This window comes from Piliocolobus tephrosceles, chromosome 11, assembly GCF_002776525.5.
Source record: "Piliocolobus tephrosceles isolate RC106 chromosome 11, ASM277652v3, whole genome shotgun sequence".
NCBI classification, from domain to species: Eukaryota; Metazoa; Chordata; class Mammalia; order Primates; family Cercopithecidae; genus Piliocolobus; species Piliocolobus tephrosceles.
The window spans coordinates 124454837-124475553 of NC_045444.1; the positions used below are offsets into that span (position 1 = coordinate 124454837).

Consider the following 20717-nt stretch of genomic DNA (forward strand, 5'->3'; position numbering starts at 1 on the left):
AACTGAACACACGGTGCACTGCTGCAAACACAGTAACCTACAACTGAGCACACTCACGGAAGTCCAGAACATTGACAAAGAAAGCTGTGGAGGCCACAGCAGCTCTATCTTGGAAGCTAAGCCTCCATGCTGACTTTTGATTAACCCCAGTTCTGGGAAGGCCTTGGAGATTTCATTTACCTACTGCCCCTGAGTAAGAGCAGGTGCTTAAGGTAAATCCTGCCCTCAGGGCAAATTCCTGCCGGTTCCCTCTGAGCCTGTGTGCCCATCCCACAGAAGCCCTAGGTCTGGGGGAATGGCACTGGGATCCAGTCTTGTCTCATTGCCACCCACAACACGCATGGCTTCCGTTCTTAAGTCCCTGTTAAATATTTCTTTCTAAGAAACTGAATTTGTCAGCCTGTTTCTTTGGCCACTCAGCTGCCTCAGACTTTGGGGTAGGTGTGCAGAGGCCTGGCCACAGTGAAACAGAAGCCCCACACATTTAGTGCTACATAATTTTGGGATAGTCAGTTCTAACAGAAACAACTTGGCATTCAAGGCTTACATTGGTATTTTGGTGAAAACATGAAATCAATCGGGCAACCTCATCAGAAATGAAGGAAGAGGTGCTTCCCTAAGAGTTGAAAGGGATTTTAAAAAAAGAAATCTCTGCTTTCGTGGGAATCTTTTTTTTTTTTTTTTTTTAGACGGAGTCTCTCTCAGTTGTCCAGGCTGGAGTGCAATGACGCAATCTCGGCTCACTGCAAGCTCTGCCTCCCCGGTTTACGCCATTCTCCTGCCTCAGCCTCCCGAGTAGCTGGGACTACAGGCGCCCGCCACCGCGCCCGGCTAATTTTTTTTTGTATTTTCAGTAGAGACGGGGTTTCACCGTGTTAGCCAGGCTGGTCTCGATCTCCTGACCTTGTGATCCACCCGCCTCAGCCTCCCAAAGTGCTGAGATTACAGGCGTGAGCCACCGCGCCCAGCCAAGAATCTAAACTAAAAAAAAAAAAAAAATCTTAGTTCTAGGTCTTTCATATAACATTTCGTCTACTCAAAAGAAATTAGGAAAGCAGAAGCAATGACTAGTTACAGAAAATGATACAAAATCAGCAGCTTGGAAAGGCCCCTGAGAATTCACTGGTCCTTGACTTAGCTGGGCAGGGAGGAGCTGGGGCACAGGAGGCCTTGAGGAGAGTGGGGGTCGGAGGCACTGGCAGAGGCCCAGAGGCAGGCACGCCCCCAGCTGGCTCCAGGGACTTGACCAGACCCCGCTGGGAGGACCTGGCTGGGGAGTGGAGCCTGGAAATGAGGCAGGGTAGACGATAGCTACAGTGGCAGGCCCGGCAGCTAGGAAGGCTGCCACCCACAGTGCAGCACACTTGGCCCGCAGTGCCTCGGGGGCCAGTGGCATCTGCCTAGGGACCTCACAGTCTATATACCCAAAGCCAGCCCTGGTCAAGGCAAAGAACCCACAGGAAGTCATTCTGGGACATGACCCACTCACTGGCTGTAGCTGCCAAGGTGGTAGGGGGATGCCTGAGTGCAGGGAGCAGGGCGCCTCACTCCTGCTCCCCGCTGCCCCCCGACCCGGCCTCCCACGACTGCCATCGCAGCAAGATTCCAGCTTTTCAAAACAACTTCATTTCTAAAATGCTCAACGGTTTCTCTCTCTGAAATGTATTAAAAGACGATTTTAACTAAATTTATTCTGAAGAGACGAACAACTGCTTATCCTTTACCTTTACCAGAGCAGGCAGCTGGCGGCCCCCACAGGTGGGCTCTGAAAGGTGAGGCAGGGCGCCTGCACCACATCTGGGGTGGGCCCAGCTCCTGGCCCCTTTCCAGACCCTAGAGGGAACAAGGCACTACCTCGATGACCTCACCTGCTCCGCTGCACACGCTCCACAAGGGAAGCTTGTACGGGGAGGTGAAGCTGTGGAACACACCCACATCGTGAGGCGCCAGGAACTCCACAAACTTGGCGTCGCTGAAGGCATCTCTTTTATAGTGAAATATGGATGCAACCTGGTCAGAGATGTACAGGATCTTCCCAGACACCAGGGACACGGCCACAGCAAACATATCCTGAAAAGGAAGAGTAGGGCTCTGGTGACAAGGTCAGAAGGCGTTGGACGCCACATCCGACCCAGGCAGGCAGGCTGGAGGGAGCCGCCCACCAGGAGCGTCAGAGGTGGGGGGCTCTCTGAGCCCCTTGCCTAGCCCTGACCAACAAATCCTATCTTGCCTATTGACAGGGCAGGAGCATTGCCATCTTGGACAAGCCCCTCATTCTAAAGTTCACCTTAATAAAAAATGGCCTACATCCAAAGGGCATCAGCCTAATGGCTAACGTCAACATGACCATAAACCACAAGTAACATCTCCAACCAGAAACATTCCAAACTCCTCCCTGACCAGAGACACGCTATCCCCGAGATAACCCCCCTCCGGGGCCCGGAAAGATGCCTGTCCCAAGATAACCTCCCCCTTCCCAGAGACGGTCCAGCCCTGCCATAAACTCCTCCAACACACAAACATTCCAGGCTTGGGATAAGCCCCTCACCCTGAAACCAACATATACTCTCAGTCTGCAGAGAAAGCGCTCCTGACCAAAATCGGCCAGGAGCGCCTCTCAGGTTTTCACTAAAGGAAACCTGTCTTTGACTGGCAAGCTGCATCTCGTGTTTCTTTCCTCTTTAACTCTTACACCTGTTACAGATATTGGGAGGTCCAACACGATATTATTTGAAACAACACATCAGGGTTCTATTGGTGGAATAAACCCCAGCTGCCTCCACCCACTGGAAGGCGCCACTCACCACACTGTCTTGGACATGGCACCTGGCGTCCAGGCTGGGTGACAAGGAGGTGGGGGACCCTCTGCTCACCTGGCCTGCCCCAACAACCTCTACCAGCCTTGCTCTCTCCCAGGGTTCTAGGGGCTTCCTGGGGAGCAGAGGCCTCTGGGTGGGCCCCTCCAGCCCACCATGGGCGCTCTGCTGCCGGCTGGCCCTCTGGGCTCAGGGTTGGGGTCTGCCTGGGGGTTACGCTGGAGGAAGATGGGAAGGATTAGGGAGCCCTGTTATGAGGCCAGCTTCACAATGGTCCCAGCACACGTGGGGTCCCCGCTGGCCCTTACCTCTGTTCTCACTGGCTGAGAACTCAGGGTGGTAGAGCAGGGGTGTGTGTGTGCGGCCCATGCGCCCTCCAAGGGGCCCACCTTTGGGTGTGCTTAAAAATGCATGGGCTTTGGAGTCTCCAATCCCAGCTCCCCCTCATGACCACAAAGCCCTGGACAAGTGAACTGACTGTCACCAAGTCTGTCTCCTCACCTTGAGGACATGAAAACCCAGAGCCCCCCAGTTCAGTCACAGTGGATTTGTCCTTGCACCCATGAGCTACAGGACAAAGTTGGCCAGGGACGAAGAAGACAGTCTCACAGAAGGCAGAAGTCCAGGACATGAATGCCGCTTCCAGAATCACTGACTTCACATTTTTCCTTTTAAAGGTAGGAACTTATCTGCTAAAACCCCAAACGCTCCTGCCTTATCGCCACTGGCCACTGCTCTGAGCTAGCTCGCCTGGAGGAGGAACTCCCACCGTTTAGAAAGAAACTTTCGGGAAGAGGCTTACGGCATTCTTCACAATGTGCTCGGAGGTAACGCTCTCCATCTCCTCCACCGTGTAGGAGGGCACGTCTGATCCACAGGGGTGGCCGTCGCTGGACATCAGCAGCTGGTAATATTCTTCGTTGGCTGCAGGATAGACAGTGCTCACACTCAGCGGGCAGGACCCAGCACTTGGCCAGAAATAGTCACTAGCTCTTACGAACTGGGGGCTCTATTTTTCTCAAATGAAAAGGTGGGATATAAATCCCGTCTTCCTGGGACACAGAACACATGGATACGTGAAGGCAAAACAAACTCACACACAGAAATCAGGATATTTTTCCCTGAAACATCAGAAGGCCTTTGATTATAACATTTTTTAAATGTGGCAACGACACTATTTAAGGTTACATGGTCAGAGCTCCTGCTATCTCTCATGTTCTCTAGAAGGGGCTTCTTTTTTTTTTTTTTTTTGAGATGGAGTTTTGCTTTTGGTAACCCAGGCTGGACTGCAATGGCGTAATCTCGGCTCATTATAACATCCGCCTCCCAGGTTCAACCAATTCTCTTGCCTCAGCCTCCCAAGTAGCTGGGATTACAGGAACCCGCCACTACACCCAGCTAATTATTCTTGTTTGTTTTGTTTTGAGATAGACATTCGCTCTGTCGCCAGGCTGGAGTGCAGTGGCGTGATCTCACCTCACTGCAACCCCCACCTCCCAGGGGTTCAAGCAATTCTCCTGCCTCAGCCTCCCAAGTAGCTGGGACTACAGGTGCATGCCACCACGCCGAGCTAATTTTTGTATTTTTAGTAGAGATGGGGTTTCACCATGTTGGCCAGGATGGTCTTGCTCTCTTGACCTCGTGATCTGCCTGCCTTGGCCTCCCAAAGTGCTGGGATTACAGGCGTGAGCCACTGTGCCTGGCCTCCAGAAGGTCTTTAATCATGATGGTACATCCACGTTTCCACACAGGACCACATGGCAACCCCTGCACATCTGACTCCCTGGATGATGCCATCAGACACCCCCATCCAGGCAGAATTGACTGCTTAAAAAAATAGCAGGCACAAGAACATCTGAAAGAAAGTTTTCAAAATAGAATCTGAAGAGGAGGGGGCCATTCCATCTGAGTTCCCACGCCATCCTGGCTTATCCAGTGGGCTCTGGGGTGACAAGCCTGTCTCTGGGTGTCGGTGCTCACGGCCACAGCAGCCCTCACTCCAGGGGGGAGCGAAGGGGCCAGCTGGAGGCTGCCACTTGCCTTCGGGGCTCAACATGCCCTGGACACATGAAACCTGGGGCTGCGTTAGGAGACTGACCCAGGATTCTGCCATGCATGTGCTTGCTGCGATGTGGTGAGGAGACCTTTGGATCCACAGCGGGGTCTCATCTGCTTTCAGTTTTGCCACCTTCAGTAATTTCAGAAACAGGCACATATCTGAGTATGCTCTGAAATCAAGATATAAACTGCTGGAAAGTCTGGAAAATGTCCATGTGGCAGAGCTTCTGAGCTCTGAAGTTACTGCAGATGCCAACAGGGAAACACCCTAAATGGACATAATCACTTGAGAACAGAGCACCCCAATGAACTTTCCCTTCCAGCTCCTCCTTCCAGAAAAGGGGGCCTCCATGGGCACACAGGCCCAGAGCGGTGCCCTCAATGGCGGGGTGCTCATCCCAGGGGCACCAGATTTTATCTTTAGACCTGATCAGCAATGACGAGCAGCCGAGGCACCTTGTTCTGTCTATATCAACCCTCACCAAATGGACAATGGGATTAGGGAGGAGCCTGCAGAGAAACTATAGGACACCCAAAGACAACACCCAAAAATGCAAGTCCAAGCTAGCACATGGCAGAGCAACCCTTCTACACCTGGCTCAACGGACCCCAGAGGCGAGTGCTGATGACCTGCTCACTGCTGATGAAAAATTACTGAAACATTCAAAAATATGAAGACTGCTTGAAATATGAGTTTATACCCATGATTACTAGTGAGGAACTTTGTCCTAACTGTACGCTGTGCTTTGAAACGACTGATGACAATAGAATAGAGCTACTGCTTCACCTTAAGCCTTTCAGATTTTTCTTTTATGCACGTTTTTAATGTAAAAGATCCACCAGCCCCTCAGTGCATGTGTGCAACACATGAAAAGGCACAGCTCCACAGAGTCGGGAGGTGCTCACACACCAGCTGGCAGGAGGTGTGAAGATGCTCTGCAGGGCACCTTCCTTCCCCACCCTGGCTCACACTGATGGTCTCTGCCTGCTCGTCACAACAGACCAACACAGCTGAGGAATTCTTCAAAGTTCCAGAGCTGGTAGTTTCCACTGTAAAGAAAAAGGCCAGGCCAGGCACAGTGGCTCACACCTGTAATCCCAGAACTTTGGCAGGCTGAAGTGGGAGGACTGCTTGGGTCCAGGAGTTCGAGACCAGCCTGGGCAACATAGTGAGACCCCCATCTCCACAAAAAATGCAAAAATTAGCTGGGCGTGGTGGTACGTGCCTATGGTCCCAGCTACTCAGGAGGCTGTGGCAGGAGAATTGCTTAAGCCCGGAAGTCGAGGCTACAGTGAGCTGTGATGAGCCTCAAGTTTTAGAAAGTCAACACAATCTGAGCTATAATTTGGGGGGGATTTAAAACATATTTCTATAGGTTTGGAGCAGATGTGCGAGGCCGACGTACCTTTCACCTGCTTCACACTCCTGAGGGCGTACTTCAGGGTGGCCAGCGTACTAGCTTTGCCCTTGGCCTTCTTGTCTGCAGGGAGGTGAACCTTCAGCTCCTTTAGTGTTTTTATCAGTTCTTTGTGTGTGTCCACTTTCGCAGACTGGTCGCTACTGCAGGATTCAAGAAAGAGGCAGCCAAATGTTAGCTTCCTAGATGTCCTTTCCTGAAGAAACGTGCCTCTTGTCCATTTTCTCAGCCTCAGCTCTAGAGACGTTTTGATCTGGATGGTCCTTTGTGGGGCCCTGCAGGACACTGAGCGGTATCCCTGGCCTCACCCACAATAGACCAGGAAGACCACGGCCAGGTATGACAATCAGAGCTATCGACAGACAATGCCAGATGTTTCTTGCTGGGAGACAAATTCTACCTGGTCAAGAATCACTGCTCTAACCCAACTGAATGCTGGAGAAGTCCCTCCAACTGTGTTCTTTTCCGCCAAGGGTTAGAGCTAGGCTTTGCTCAGGAAAGGATACTGGTCCACCCACAGTCTGGTGCAGCGGACTGTGCCCTGAGTTGTCCCCTCCTTCCCTGCCCCAGGTAAAGAAGGACTGAGTGATGGGATTACAGAGGACAGCACAGTGACTTCCTGGGACATAAAAGTGAGCCATGAACACAGAGAAAAGGGGATTGTGGAGAAGGGTCTTCAAACATTAATTGAGGATACAGAGATGTTAGAGAGACAGGACAGCAGGGCTGATGAAGATGGGCCTGTTTGGAACAGAGGGTGCAGAAGGAATGATGGAAATCAAGGTTTCTCAGGCAATGCAAAGTGCCCACAGGTCCTGGACTAGGAGCCGGGTTCTGTTCCAGGGGTGACAGGAAAATTGACATAGGGTAAGTTTGTTACAAACACCTAAGAAGGGTGAAGAATGTTCTAGATGAAAATGCCCAAGACTCAGGCAAAGTTGGCTTCGAGTAGAGCTAGGAGGAGCTACAGGTACTGGAGTGACATCCTGGGGGCTCTGGACGGCGAGGGGACACAGTCACTGTCTGAAAGGCCAGGGTAAGGCTGGGTTCATACCCACACAGCCACACAGACGGGTTTTAGCAGAGCTTAAAAAAAGCCACGTCACTCCCAAAACACTAATCTCCAATAAGAAGTCTTTCAATTTCTCTAAAAACTCTGTGTACAAAGTTCTAATTGGCCTTACCTGCAGCCACTTGTAGATGGGTTGTGTTCAGATTTTGTAATCATCAGGCTAAAGGCATCTGGACTATGAAAACAAGAAATAAAAGCAAAATTTAGACAACTGTATGTTCCAGACACATCTTCCCCTGCCACCCTACCAGTGATAACAGGCTAGATAACACCACAGTAAGACAAATATTAAAAAATACAAGGTTAAGATAAAGCTGGAACATAAAACTTTCAGACATGAGAAAAACTAAGTACTAGGACACAGAAACACATGACAACAGGAGCCAGTTCCTTTCCCATAACCGCCCAGTATTGTATAAGTAGCCGCTGGCTGGGTTACCCACCACTGCTACCTCCCAAGATCTCCTTACACCACCCCGTACCTGTCTGTTGGCAACTGGATCTATAAAATCAACAGGGCCTCACTATAAGGAAGGACAGACACTGGCACATTTTAGTCATTTTCAAAAATCTTGAAAAACTTGATAATCATGATTTAAAGATTGCAAAAGCAATCAAATCCCAGCAGAAATGAGCCACTGAGGAAACAACCTGCCTGGCCTCCATCTGGCCAGAGGCTGAACTCACCTCTGGTGGGCATCCGGTGGCTCCACCAGCATCCCCAGCTCCTTCCCGCTGTCGTCACAGTCACTGCCCTGCGAGTCCCGCCCCGTGGAGCAGTTTTCGTTGGTCTCATGTCCACTTGAGCCACTGCTCATGTCCACATCTTCCTGAAGTGGGACCTGGCTGGGCTGGGGCTCCATGGGCTCCTTGGTGGGGTTACTGGGGCTGGGGGGAAATTCCACGTATCCATTCATGTTGGGCTCTGGAACGAAGCTGGTAAACAGAGGGATGCTGTCAGGCAGAGTACCCGTTTGACTCTTTCTGTTACTAATGAAACCGCAGTCTCTTTCTTTCTTCTCTCTGTCTCTCTCTCTCTTTCTTTCTTTCTTTTTTGGAGACAGGTCTGACTCCTTTGCACAGGGAATGTAGTGCCTGGGCTCAAGCGATCCTCCCACCTCAGCCTCCAGGGTAGTTGGAACCACAGGCACTCACCACCATGCCTGGCTAATTTTTTGTATTTTTGGTAGAGACGGGGTTTGGCCATGTTGCCCAGACTGGTCTTGAACTCCTGAAGTCAAGCGATCTGCCCGCCTCATCCTCCCAAAATGTTGAGATTACAGGCCAGCTGTGGCCAGCCGCACCCAGCCCAAACTGCCCTTTCATTGGGATCAATCACACACATATTAGTTCATCACATCACTTATTTGTTCTTACTGACAGAGCTCCTATCTGCCATGGATTAGGAAGAGGGTTGGATGAGGCAGCCTCAGCCCCCGACACAGAGCTGCTGGCGGCCTCATCAGAAGGCAGACAAGAGCACTGACAGTCACCGCCCAGCCTGTGGAGTGCTGGGAGAAACACACAGTCCCTCTGAATGGGTGATCTGCCTTTTATAAATTTCCCCAGATGATGGTGGGGTAGGGGAGCCGGGTTCAGAAATCTTGGCCATTACACACGGCACAGTTACAGGAGGAGGAGCCAAGGCTAGCAGGAGACATGGGGACAGACAGGGCTTGCCGGCAAAAGAGGGCAGAGGGGCCTGGCAGGTGTGGAACCCTCCCAGCAGCTCGGGAGTCCCAGGCCCCGCAGGCATGTACAAGTGGGATGGGGAGGGGCCAGGACAATGTGGCTTCACATTTACTAGGAATGGTTGGGAGCTGCTGAGGCACTCTGAGTGCCAGGCCCACAGAACTCAGCTTGCATTTGGACAGGCTCGCACTGCGGTGCTGGACAGAAGCTTTACCTCAGCACTTTGGGGTAGGTGGGTGGAGTGGCTGAAAAAAGAGACAGACCAGTGATCATCCTGGACACAAACTGAGGGAGTGAGCAGAGACAGGCAGTAGGGAGGGGTGGGACCGATTAGCAGGTGGGAGGCCACAGTGCCATCCTGGGTCCTCCCTTCTTCACCTAGTGATGCCCCCCCATCCCAGGACAGCGTTTGCAGCAGGGTCCCAGCAGGAAGCAGGCACCCACTCAAGCGGGCACTGGAGAGAGCTAGATGAAGGCCCTGCTTGACACAAGCGGTCATGCGTAATGAACACAGCTGTGAGGCTCTGAAGTGATGCTGCTGACTATAGACATGATGCTAAGCACCCAACACACAGCCCTCCCAGCAGCTCTGGATCACTGTCTACACGGTGTGCAGGGGACTGTTCTACAGAGGCGCCAACAGGGTGGGTAGCTCACCCCAGGTCACACAGTAGCAGATGACAGCCCTGGATTCCAAGCCTGCCGGCATCTGAAGATGGGGCCCCCACCCTACAACCAGGCTCGGCTGCGCGGGGACCTCCTGCTTCCTGCTGCTGCACTGTGCTCAGCCCCAACTCTGGCACAGTGTGGCACTGCCACTTCTGCATGGCATCCGTCTGGCCCTTCCCAGGGCAGGCAGAACAAGGGGAGAGAAGGGTTGCTGGATTCCAGACCCCAAATCTTGTGAAACATCCAATTCCCATCTAGCTCTGGGAGAGCCTCCCCTTCCACCTCCTTCCCACCAGAACCCACGTGAAATGACCAAGGATCATACAATTGGTCGCGGGGAGGGATCATTTTCAGCAGCCCTGGAAGTCCCAAAGGGTCCCAATCATTTGCCACAAAGCGAAGGTGTGTCCTGCTGCTTGTCGCTCAGATGGAAGGAGCATGAAGAGTGCACTGGAGTCCAAATCCCCCTGAGGAAGTGGCTAGTGCTGAGATCCCTGCTACCCCCCGCCATGGAAGAAGACGGCCTGAACCACAATCAAGGCTGCACCGTCAAGAGCTCTACTACCAGGAAGATGCTTCGTGAGGAAGCTGTGGGAGAAGAACTGACACAGGAACAGAAATCCTGTGGGAGGGAGAGGTTCTCCTGGACACGCTTTACCCACTGAACACCCCCAGGTGCCCCCCCCTACAGGGCGACTCTGAGAAAGGGCTTGAAACCATCCAGCAATACTGAGGGCCGCACACACAGGGAGCTGGATTCCAACAGCTGGCCCTAGGAACTGAATGGCTAAGCTCCAACGAGAGCCTTCAGCACCCCCTTCCCCAGGTTGAGTCTGTTCACGGGTAAGCCACTCCAGGACAGCCTGGTGAGAGGCGGGGCTCACGAAGAGTCCACCCGCATCAGTGTCTGGAGAACAGCAGGGCTGACTAGACCTTGCCTTGCTCACAAACTAATAAACAGAATAAAGCCAATACGAGGCTGTGGAAAAGACACACAGCAAAGACAACTGAACACAACCCTCACGCCACAGAGGAAGCAGCAAATTAGGACAGCATCTACTTTTCATCCTAAAAACACAAGAAGTGATGGATTCAATGAAACGAGTAATGAGGGATGCGATAAGGCCACAGTCTGAGATGAAAATGCCACATTAGAATAAAAAACTAGAAAGGACAAAGTTCAGAGTCAGTAAAAAGAAAATGGCTTCAGTGATACGGAGGAGACACATGAGAAACTTTTAAAATGCAAAGGGAAAGGAAAAGGGAAGAGAGACGGAGGAGGGCCGGGTTTTACCTGTGGATTACAGCTCTTTCTGAAAGAGATGAGAACAATAAACCAGAAACCATAATGAGTGAGACACATAGAGAACCATCCTGAGCCAAAGACAGAGCTGAATCTGCCAATCAAAGGACAGGAGTCCAACGCCTAACTGCATCCAGATGACAAACGGTATCTCCAAGGATGAAGAAAATCCTACCAACATTCAAAGAGAACAAACAAGTTGCCCATAAAGAATGAAAAAAAATCATACTAGTCTTGGATATCTCTTCAGCAATACTAAATTTCCAGAAGACAATGTCTACATTTTTGTTTTTTTTTTTTTTTTTTTTTTGAGAGAGAGTCTCGCTCTGTCAACAGGCTGGAGTACAGTGGTGCAATCTTGGCTCACGGCAACCTCCGCCTCTGGGTTCAAGTGATTCTCCTGCCTCAGCCTCCTGAGTAGCTGGAACTACAGGCGCACACCACCACGCCCAGCTAATTTTTGTATTTTTAGTAAAGATAGGGTTTCACCATGCTGGCCAGGATGGTCTCGATCTCTTGATTTCATGATCCACCCACCTCGGCCTCCCAAAGTGCTGGGATTATAGGCGTGAGCCACTGTGCCCAGCTGTCTACATATATTAATAGCTCTGAGAGGAAAAGCTTATGGTCAAAGGGAGGAAATCTCAATTACAGGATACTTGATTGTGGGTTATATAGCTGGTTTTATCAATATCCTGAGTCATATAAAACCCAAAATGCCAGCATCATTCCACTTAAAGTCAGGAACAAAATAAGCAAGTCTATTACCCCAGTCTTTGTTTGTTTGTTTACATTTTATGGCAGTTCTAGCAAATTCAATGAAAGATGAATGGTAATACCTTTTGGGAAGAAAGAGACTAAGCACGAAGACTGTCTAGGTCATTCCCACAAAGAGAAACACCAAAGATCTGTGAATTTGTAGAGACAGGCTCAACCTCATCAGCATTAGGAAAATGCAAAGGATGAGGTTATCTTGCCCATCAGGTTGCCAAAAATTAACAGGACTGCTCACACTCAGCGTTGGTCAGGTGGAGGAGTGGCTCTTGAGTATGATAGTGTAGTAATAGGGTATTTCTGGAGAGAAATTTGAGTTCACAGCAACGTTTATAATCTGCCTACTCTTCCCACCTCCAGGAATCCATTGCAGATAAGTGCTTATTTATGTGCACAGAGATGTGTGAGCATGGAATATAAAAACCTGGAAAGAACCATCAACAAGGAGGCTACGCATCCTGTCCACGATCATCCTGGCCAGGAGCCAGCCTCAAATTCCAAACTGGTCCCGTGCCTCCACCTGGCCCTGCTATGGTCAACACAGCATCTAGAGTGATCCTAGTGAAGGGGCTTAGCTTACATCCGGCCTGCGCTCAGACCCTTGCTCAGAGCACAGCTCTAGTGGGCACGAGGGTCAGAGGCTCTGCAAGTCCAGCTCCTGCAATCTCCCGGGCATGTCCTGTTAACTGCTCACCCCTTGGCCCCAGCCCTGTGTGCTCTGACCACAGGGACTCTGCACTTGCTGCTCCCTCGTGCCCACAGCCCTCTTCCTGTGGATGCCCTGGACAGCCTGCATGAACAGCACTGCCTCCCCACCAGCTCCTTCTCTGTGCCGTCCACTCCCGCTCTGTGGGCCTTCCTCACCAGCACTGAGGGGCGGGGCTGTTTACTGCCTGCCTCCCCTCTAGGACCTAAGCTCCATGGGGGTAGGGGTTTGAGTTGGTCACTACTGGATCCCCAGGGCCTGGCACGTACTGTTGAAGACACAAACCTGGGACATCCATGCTCTGAATACTATACACCCACTAAAAGGACGGAGGCCAGAAACACTGATGTGGGGAGAGTCTCAGACACAGACGAACAAGTCCAAGAACAATAAATAACGACAACAATAAAAAGGACAGATGGCACTCAGGCAGGGCCCGCCTGGTGCCAGCAGTTTCCCACTGACTTGCCCTTACTCGCTTAGCACTGAGGGCTGGCACTGGGGCAGACAACAGAGCAGACATCTTTCCTGCCCTCAGGGAGCTTACATTAGGGGGAAACAGACAATAAATAAGAAAGTAGAATATACAGTACAGCAGGCAACTAGCAAGGGGCAATAGAGGGGCTGGGAGTGACATTTCAATGAGGGTGGCCCCAGGTGTAGGTGGCATTTGGCAAGGACCTTGCACTTGAGCCCTCGTGTGTGAACTGACTCAGAGTCCCTGGGCTTCGCTCTCTCAGGCTTGCAGTCACGTGCTCCAGCAGGTCCTTCTGGTGTCACACCTGAGGCTGGGACTGGGTGTCTCTGGCTCTGCCTGCCCTGTGTGGACTCGGACAACGTGCCACACCACTGTGGTGGTCCTTGCTGCCCCTCACTGTCCCGGCTGCCGCCAAAGGGTCTGATGAGGCAGCTGGACAGGAGGGAGAGCTCACATGCTGGGCGGGAGACAAGGTGGAGCTGGCAGAAAATGCCCCCCGCCCCTCAAATGGACCGTTCTGAAGTTGTCTTTCTTTCCTTCCTTCCTTTCTTGGGACAGGCTTTCTGAAGAGGTCCCACCGGGGTGAGCACCCAGCTGCGTGTGTCTGTAGGGCAGAGCCTCATCTCAGCAGGGTGTCGTCTTGTGTGTGCTTTCCAGACTTTTCTTCCTCACCTCCCTTTTCCTTTCCTACTGCTACCCTGGGACTGCAATTCCCAGTAAAGGGCTCCCCTCAGACTCCGTTCGCAAGAGAGCCTGAAGGCAGACCTGGAGGGCGTGGAGACTGGGCTAGCAGAGGAAGAACATCCTAGGCGGGGGGCCGGCCCTACAGCGGGCGAGCACCGGACCTGTCTGAGGAAGGTGCACGAGGCTGGAGCAGAGCGGGCAGGGGTAGGAGGGCGGCAGCAAGGCCAGATCACGGAGTGCCTTGCGGGGGCAGTCAGAACTCCGATAGGAAACCGTGGAGAGTTCTGTGCAACAAGCTCTGACTTACACTTCAATGGAGGTGCAGGGTTGAGGCAAGGTGGAAACGAGGAGACCTCTCAGGGCGCTCTTGCCATGGTTCAGTGGAGCTGCCAAGAGGCTGTCCAGGGTACCAAGGACATTCTGTCACTCCTGACCCCCCCCCAACATCCTGGACACCACCCATCTCATCCCCACAGCCCTCCCCCAGACAAGCAGCTGGTCCTTTATGCTCTGAGTGAGTCATTAAGGTGATCAGAGGCGGCAGCAGAGTGGCTAAGGGGACAGGTCCTGCATGGCCTGGGTTTCAGCTGGGTTTCACCACTTCCTAAGTGTGTGATCTCGGACAAGTTCCTTAACCTCTCTGTGCCTTGTGTCCTCACTCGTGAGATGGGGATAACAGTAGTTTCTGCCTCCTACTGGTTGTTAGAAGGATTAAATGACACAATCCATGCAAGGTATCTGGACTGCAATATTAGCTTGTATTATCACTGCTAATCACCACAGAAAAACAGAGAGGGGGCTAGGTGCGGTGGCTCACACCTGTAATCGCAGCACTTTGGGAGCCTGAGGCAGTGGATTACCTGAGGTAAGGACTTCACGACCAGCCAGACCAAAATGGTGAAACCCCGTCTCTACTAAAAATACAAAAATTAGCTGGGCGTCATGGTGTGTGCCTGTAGTCCCAGCTACTTGGGAGGCTGAGACAGGAGAACTGCTTGAACCTGGGAGGTGGAGGTTGCAGTAAGCCAAGATTGCACTACTGCACTCCAGCCTGGGCGACCCAGCAAGACTCCATCTCAAAAAAAAAAAAAAAAAAAAAAGGCCAGGCGCGGTGGCTCAAGCCTGTAATCCCAGCACTTTGGGAGGCCGAGACGGGCGGATCACGAGGTCAGGAGATCAAGACCATGCTGGCTAACACGGTGAAACCCCGTCTCTACTAAAAAAATACAAAAAACTAGCTGGGCGCCTGTAGTCCCAGCTACTGGGGAGGCTGAGGCAGGAGAATGGCGTAAATCCGGGAGGCGGAGCTTGCAGTGAGCTGAGATCCTGCCACTGCACTCCAGCCTGGGTGACAGAGCAAGACTCCGTCTCAAAAAAAAAAAGAAAAGAAAAACAGACGGGTAACAAAAGTAATTTTAAGACAGAGAGTGAATTGTCACGGTAGCTGTCTCTGGCTTGTATTCTTGTATTTAAAGGACTAAGAACTCAGTGCCACCCCTAGCCCAGGAGTCCTTGGAGGAGCATCAGGTATCTGAAGCCACCGTGTTGTCTGGGCCCTGGGCGCTTTGCACGCAGCTCTCCTGGTTTTCACTATTTCGCACTTAGCTCCTGGTTTTCACCCAAGTCCAGCCCCTGTGAGCCTGTCTGAATACGACTCACTAGTGCCCCAACATTACCTTAGGTGGAAGATAAGTATTTTTGCAAAGAGGACAGAGTAAGCTTGGCAGAAATGTGAAAGCCAAATCATCAGAAACTTCGTCATTCCAGAAAATGTGTCTCTCAGCCCCGGTGGCTCTAACAGACCAGCCTCATTTTGAGAAGCTGACAAAACCAACATCCCTGTCAAAGTGGACTTTGCCTCCTGCCTTCCACAGATGTGTACCCAGAGCTGGCTGGACCAGCTGTCCCTCCTAGGAAACCTGTTTCTACCTTGTGGCAGGTAGGGGGAGGAAGGCTGGGCAAGCACTTATGTGCTCAGGGTGCCAAAGCCCAGGACGGAAAATGACAGCCTGGTGGAAAAGGGGCTGCCAGAAGCCAACATGAGCCTCTGGGCGTGAACCTGCCCTTGAGGCCCCCTTCACATGTCTGCGCACTGGCTCAGCCCACAAGAACAGTCAGACTCAAGGAAACAGGTTAAGCTCAGACCCCTGACCAGGTCACTTGGCCACATTTTTGGTAGCTGGGTTGCCTCAACCTGACAGAGCACCATGCAGAAAGTACGGTCCACAACAAGAATGGAGAGCCTGGGATCAGGAAGAAAAGCAGCTGGTGGGGGTGGGGAAGGAGAGGGGCCAGGAGCAGAAACTACTGGCTGGTGGGGTCACAGGGGTTCGTTACCCTATCCTCCCTACTTTCATAGATATTCATACTTTCCATAATAGTGTTTAAAAATGAGGAATGAAAGCACAGCCTGGGACCCAGTTCCAGCTTCCACTGCCACTGCCAGGACTGGTGAAGTCTTACTGTACTCCATACCCTCACACCCTAAGGCGGAAAAGCATTTTTTGGTGGAAATCAGAAATCAGTGTTCAGTTACCAGAGGAGTCCCACCTCATGAGGTCACAGCTTGATGTATATCCACAAACAACATACCCATGTCACATGTCACCAGGTGCAGGATACTGCCAGCCCCCCAGAGGCTCCTTGTGGCCCTCCCAGCCACCATCTACCCCACGGGGACCCACTAGCTTGGCTTCTCGCAGCCTAGTGAATTCTGCCTGCTTTTGAACTTTACATAATAAGGATCATACAGTATGTACTGTCTCTGCAAGTCCTGCAGGATTTTACAACCCCAAATATTATAACATATTTTCTACTTCCTGGTAGGAGCCAACTCCCTGAGGCCAGCCTGCTGTAATCCTGAGAAAATGTTTGTCCTGCTAAACAAAGAGCTGCGCTCTCCATGGCAACGGTTGGGTAACTGAGGAAAATGTGACTGCAGCTGTCCAAATACCGAGGGAAGGAGGTGCACCAGGGAGGCATTGTCTTGGCCTCACCAGGACACCTTTAATGCTCTCAATTCAGACTTTTAAATCCTTACATTTTTAGAACTACAAGACTTTACAGCAATAAGAAAGGCAAAAGTGTCAGCCTCCTAGCTCCAGTGGTCAGGGACTGAGCTACTCTGAATTGCGGGAAGCTGAGGCATCTGCTCCTCCTGTACCTGGTTTCTTATAGAGCAGATTCTGATTCCTCTATGTCACCCCAGGAAGAGCACGAGGAACCCTTCGGCCGGGGAGGGTTCAGCACAGCAGCCCACTCTGTCTTGGGAACTACCAGCCTCTGAAAACCAAGTGGCCTTGACTCCTGTCACCCCTCACTGCTGTTCATTTACTGCTTCTCATTTGCTCTAGACTTGCAAATATGGTAACAAACTTGTTACAAATGTGCACACGATGAGCATAATGAGTTGAAAGGCGGGCCTGGTCCCTAGGGGAGAGTGCGTGGGCTTGGGGAGGGTCCATCAGAGGCCCCCTCCAGACTGTCTGATTCTCCTTCGGTTCTGAAGGTTGGCCGGCTTTCCAGAAGTGTGGGGACCGTCTCTGCCAAGCTTATGGAATTGTGTGTTTCTGGCTCACTCTGCCAGAGTAGTTTTCAAAAGGTAAAAGCACACTCAGAGCCTGTCTTTCTTCTGACTAAACGCCAAGTGGCCCTGCCAGCTGTTCAATGACCTGACAGAGCCGTGGTTTGCTGAGTCCTGGTGAAGTTACATCATGGCTTAAAAACAGCAGTGTGACGACCAGTATTTTTGAGAAAGTTCAGTGTGTATGAGAAGTAGTGCACAGGAGAGGAATCTTTCCTTTTTCCTTGTAAGCACTGCAGATGTGGCTCACAGGGGAACATTACGTGGCCCAAAGGCAAGAGCATATCAGAAGCCTCGGTCTGCAAGAAACCTGGGAAAAATCAACCGTAGGGTAACAGAAAACCAAAAACCTGGGAATTAAATTAGACCTCTGAGACCGCCCAATCTGAGTCCCTCCGAACAAATGAAACTGAGGCCCAGACTGGGAGCCAAGGCTCCCAGCAGCAGCCAGCTGGCTGACGCAGGGCTCCCCCCTTCCCACCTAGCACTCCAGTCTCCACAGAAAGCCAGGGCTGCGTTAGTTCTATACCAATGAATCACACCAAGGCGACAGTGACAGATAACTGCAAACACCCACGGTACCATCCCCGCGCTGGCACACCACATAGCTTCCACTTAAAAAAAACAACGGAGTCCCTTTCTTCATTATAGTCATATAGCACACAAAACTCAATTCATCTTGTATTTTAAAACTCAATTTCCAAATAAAGCCTTCAGGTAGAGAGTCCTGTTTTCTTCTCAGGCACACCCAGTCTGGGACCAGAAGCCCCAGGTCGGGGTAGAAGTTGGCTTCTCCCCTCGGAAGCCAAGAAGTCTAGTGGTCCTGCTGCGCCATATACAAGTGAGAGGGGTCCTTAACACATTTCCATGGTATGGGGTTCTTAACACATTTCCCAGACTTAAGGCCCCTCCTCCCAAATTACAGCCCACCCAGGATTCAGCACCCAAGTTGAGGCCTTCACTGAACCTCTGAAGCTCATCCTGCCCCAGGGCGATGGGAAGATCCTGCAGATAGCCTGGGCCTGGGCCTCAGTTTGCTCATCTGTCAGGCTGAGGGGTTCCTCTGGGTGATTTTCAGTGTGCCTTCTGGCTCTGTTGTTCTGTATGAATCAGCTTTCCAAACGGGTTCCTTCTGTGTAGGTTACAGAAACCCTGGCAACCAACTCGTCATCCCTTACCCTGGCCTTCCTGAAGGGGGAAGCAGGCCACCTCCCACCTCCTGGTCTATGTCTGGGACTTGGCAGCCAAAGTACATCCCAGAAGGTAGGTGAGACTGCTGCACCAAAGAGTGGACACCCCCATTCCCTTCTATCCAGTCCGGGGAGAGGGAATTAATACAGGGTGGTCCAGGGGAGGCAAAGGGGCGAACGAACATCAGGCGGTCTCCCTGCCCTCAGGTTCCCAGGCCTGGCTTGGCACAGGGACTTCCTTGTCCCTCTGATCACCCATTCCAGGAGACCCGTGGGTGTCCAAGAAAAGCTCCTAGATCAGCGCCCTTCCACGGCCCTTCCCCAGCCCAGGACTTGGCCCTGTAGCCTCAGAGGAGGCAGTCAGCTCCCCGAGGGGCCTCCAGATCCCAGGGCCGGCTGCGCTGACCCCTGATTTCCTTGGCCTTCACCACGGGAGAGGAGGGAGGGTTCCCAAAAGAGAATCGCCCACGGAACCGCAGCCCGCGCGCAATCACTCAGCAGCTCGGTGCCCTACACACGCTGCCTCACCTTTCGGACCTCAGGCTCCTGAGCTGCGAAACAGGGGTTCGAGTCCCCACCCGCGGTGTCAGCGCAATTCCAACGAATTGCGCGCAGCTCGGCCACCCTCCACCTGAGACAGGGCCAGCGGCACACGCCCCCACGCCGGCGCCGTTTCAAGCAGAGGAGTCCAGCGGCCCAGGGAACTCCCAGCAGCGCCGGGACCCCGACCTGCCCGAGGCCAACGCGCCGGCGGCTGTTACGTAAGCCGCAGCGGGGCCGCGCCGCGCCACTTACCGCCCGGCCGCGTTCGCGTCGGCCCGTCCGCCGGTCCCTCCGCCGACTCGTGGCTCTGTCAGCCCGGCCCCGCGCCCGCTGCCGCCGCCGCCGCCGCCGCCCACAGCTGCACGTAGCCCCTCAGCGCCGCCGCCTCCGCCGCGGCCGAGTCGCCGCTGTCACATAGTGGAAAACGTGACCGCGCGCGCCGCGCCCGCCCCCGGCGTCCGCCATTGGCCGCGACACCGTCTCATCTGCATACACGAGGGGCGGGGCCTGCTAGTGCTGCGCGCCCATTGGTGGCGGCGCCCGTCGCTCTTTTTACATAAGACGCACATGGAACTCCATGTTCACCTCGTCGGTTCTTCAATGGAGACGCGGCGCGTTCGTGCCCCCCGTCGTCCTCCCTAGTGGTCTCATCCACTTCCGGCGTCGGCGCCTTCCATTCACGACGCCCTCGAGTCCGCCAGCTTGGGGAGCGCGGAGTGGCGCGTACCATTGCGGGCGGGGGAGCTGGGCGCGGGGCTCCTGTGCACCTCCGGCCGGCCTGGCCGACCCGGCGCCCCGAAGCCGGACCAGGGAAACCTCCACCTCCGGCCACAGGCCAGAGGCGCGCCCCTAGCGGCCAGGGCCGCGGGAAAGTCTGCGCGGTATGCTTCATTCACACATTCATTCATTTACTCATTCACTCATTCATCGCCGGGTCCCGAAGCAGCCTAGGAGAAGGTGGCTGCACAGCCCTGCAGCAGCTGCCGGAGCACGCCCACCCGGGCCTCAGAGGTGCCTGTGGTCCACACTTGTCCCGGCGGTTACCACGTGTTACAATTTTTGGTTCAGGAAATAGAGTCACTGTTACTCTGGGGAGGTACAAAAGAAAGAAATGATGTTGTCCCCGCCCCCAAGCGCATCACTAGGGAGAAAGGACTGTCTCATAAAAAGGAAACTTAATCAAATGCTAAATTGGGCGATGTGGGCTATAAATTAACCAGAGCTATTCCCACAGGCTCCATGAGAAAGGCAGCACTTCCAGGGCGGGTAGGGTGGGCCCTGAGAAAGGGACACCTTAGGAAGGTGCAAGCAGTAGAGACGGAGAAGCCCGTGGTGGGAGGTTGTCCTGGGAGCCAGTGCGGGAGCGTGCATCACTTTGTCTGAGGGTTTGCTGTTTCAGTAAGCATTGTTTGGGGCATCATGAGCCTCTAAACTTCCACTTAAAGTGTCAAGAGAGAGAGTACAATTTCCCCTGGTCTGGGTAGAAGCCTGAGACTTACAGGACAGGAAGGAGCTTGCAGGCTCCCATGCAGCAGACTCTGAAAGTGCAGGCTCTCATGGGGAAGGCGAGATTGTCCAGGAAGCTGGAACCCGCAGCATCTCTCTTTGCTCTTCTTGTTCTTCTTTACCTGGACTCGCCTGGGGACCAGGGATGGGACGGAAGGAAAAGTTATTAACCCACATCAGGAATTCCTGAGTGTGATAACTCTTTCCCTTCTACTTGACAAGGTG

General features: G+C 52.8%; 1 protein-coding gene across 1 annotated transcript in view; it reads right to left on the bottom strand.

The window, feature by feature from the left end:
- The window catches only part of PER2 (period circadian regulator 2), a 48041-nt gene extending 28614 nt beyond the window's left edge, over positions 1-19427 (bottom strand). Inside the window, exons 1-6 of the mRNA XM_026446883.1 lie at positions 19239-19427; positions 8052-8300; positions 7477-7539; positions 6281-6435; positions 3619-3740; positions 1869-2070 (exon numbers count right to left, since the gene is read on the bottom strand). Of these exons, the coding sequence (XP_026302668.1) occupies positions 1869-2070; positions 3619-3740; positions 6281-6435; positions 7477-7539; positions 8052-8281 (772 nt within the window). The 5' untranslated portion in view covers positions 8282-8300; positions 19239-19427. The remainder of the gene's footprint in view (positions 1-1868; positions 2071-3618; positions 3741-6280; positions 6436-7476; positions 7540-8051; positions 8301-19238) is intronic.
- Between the last annotated feature and the right edge of the window lie 1290 nt (positions 19428-20717).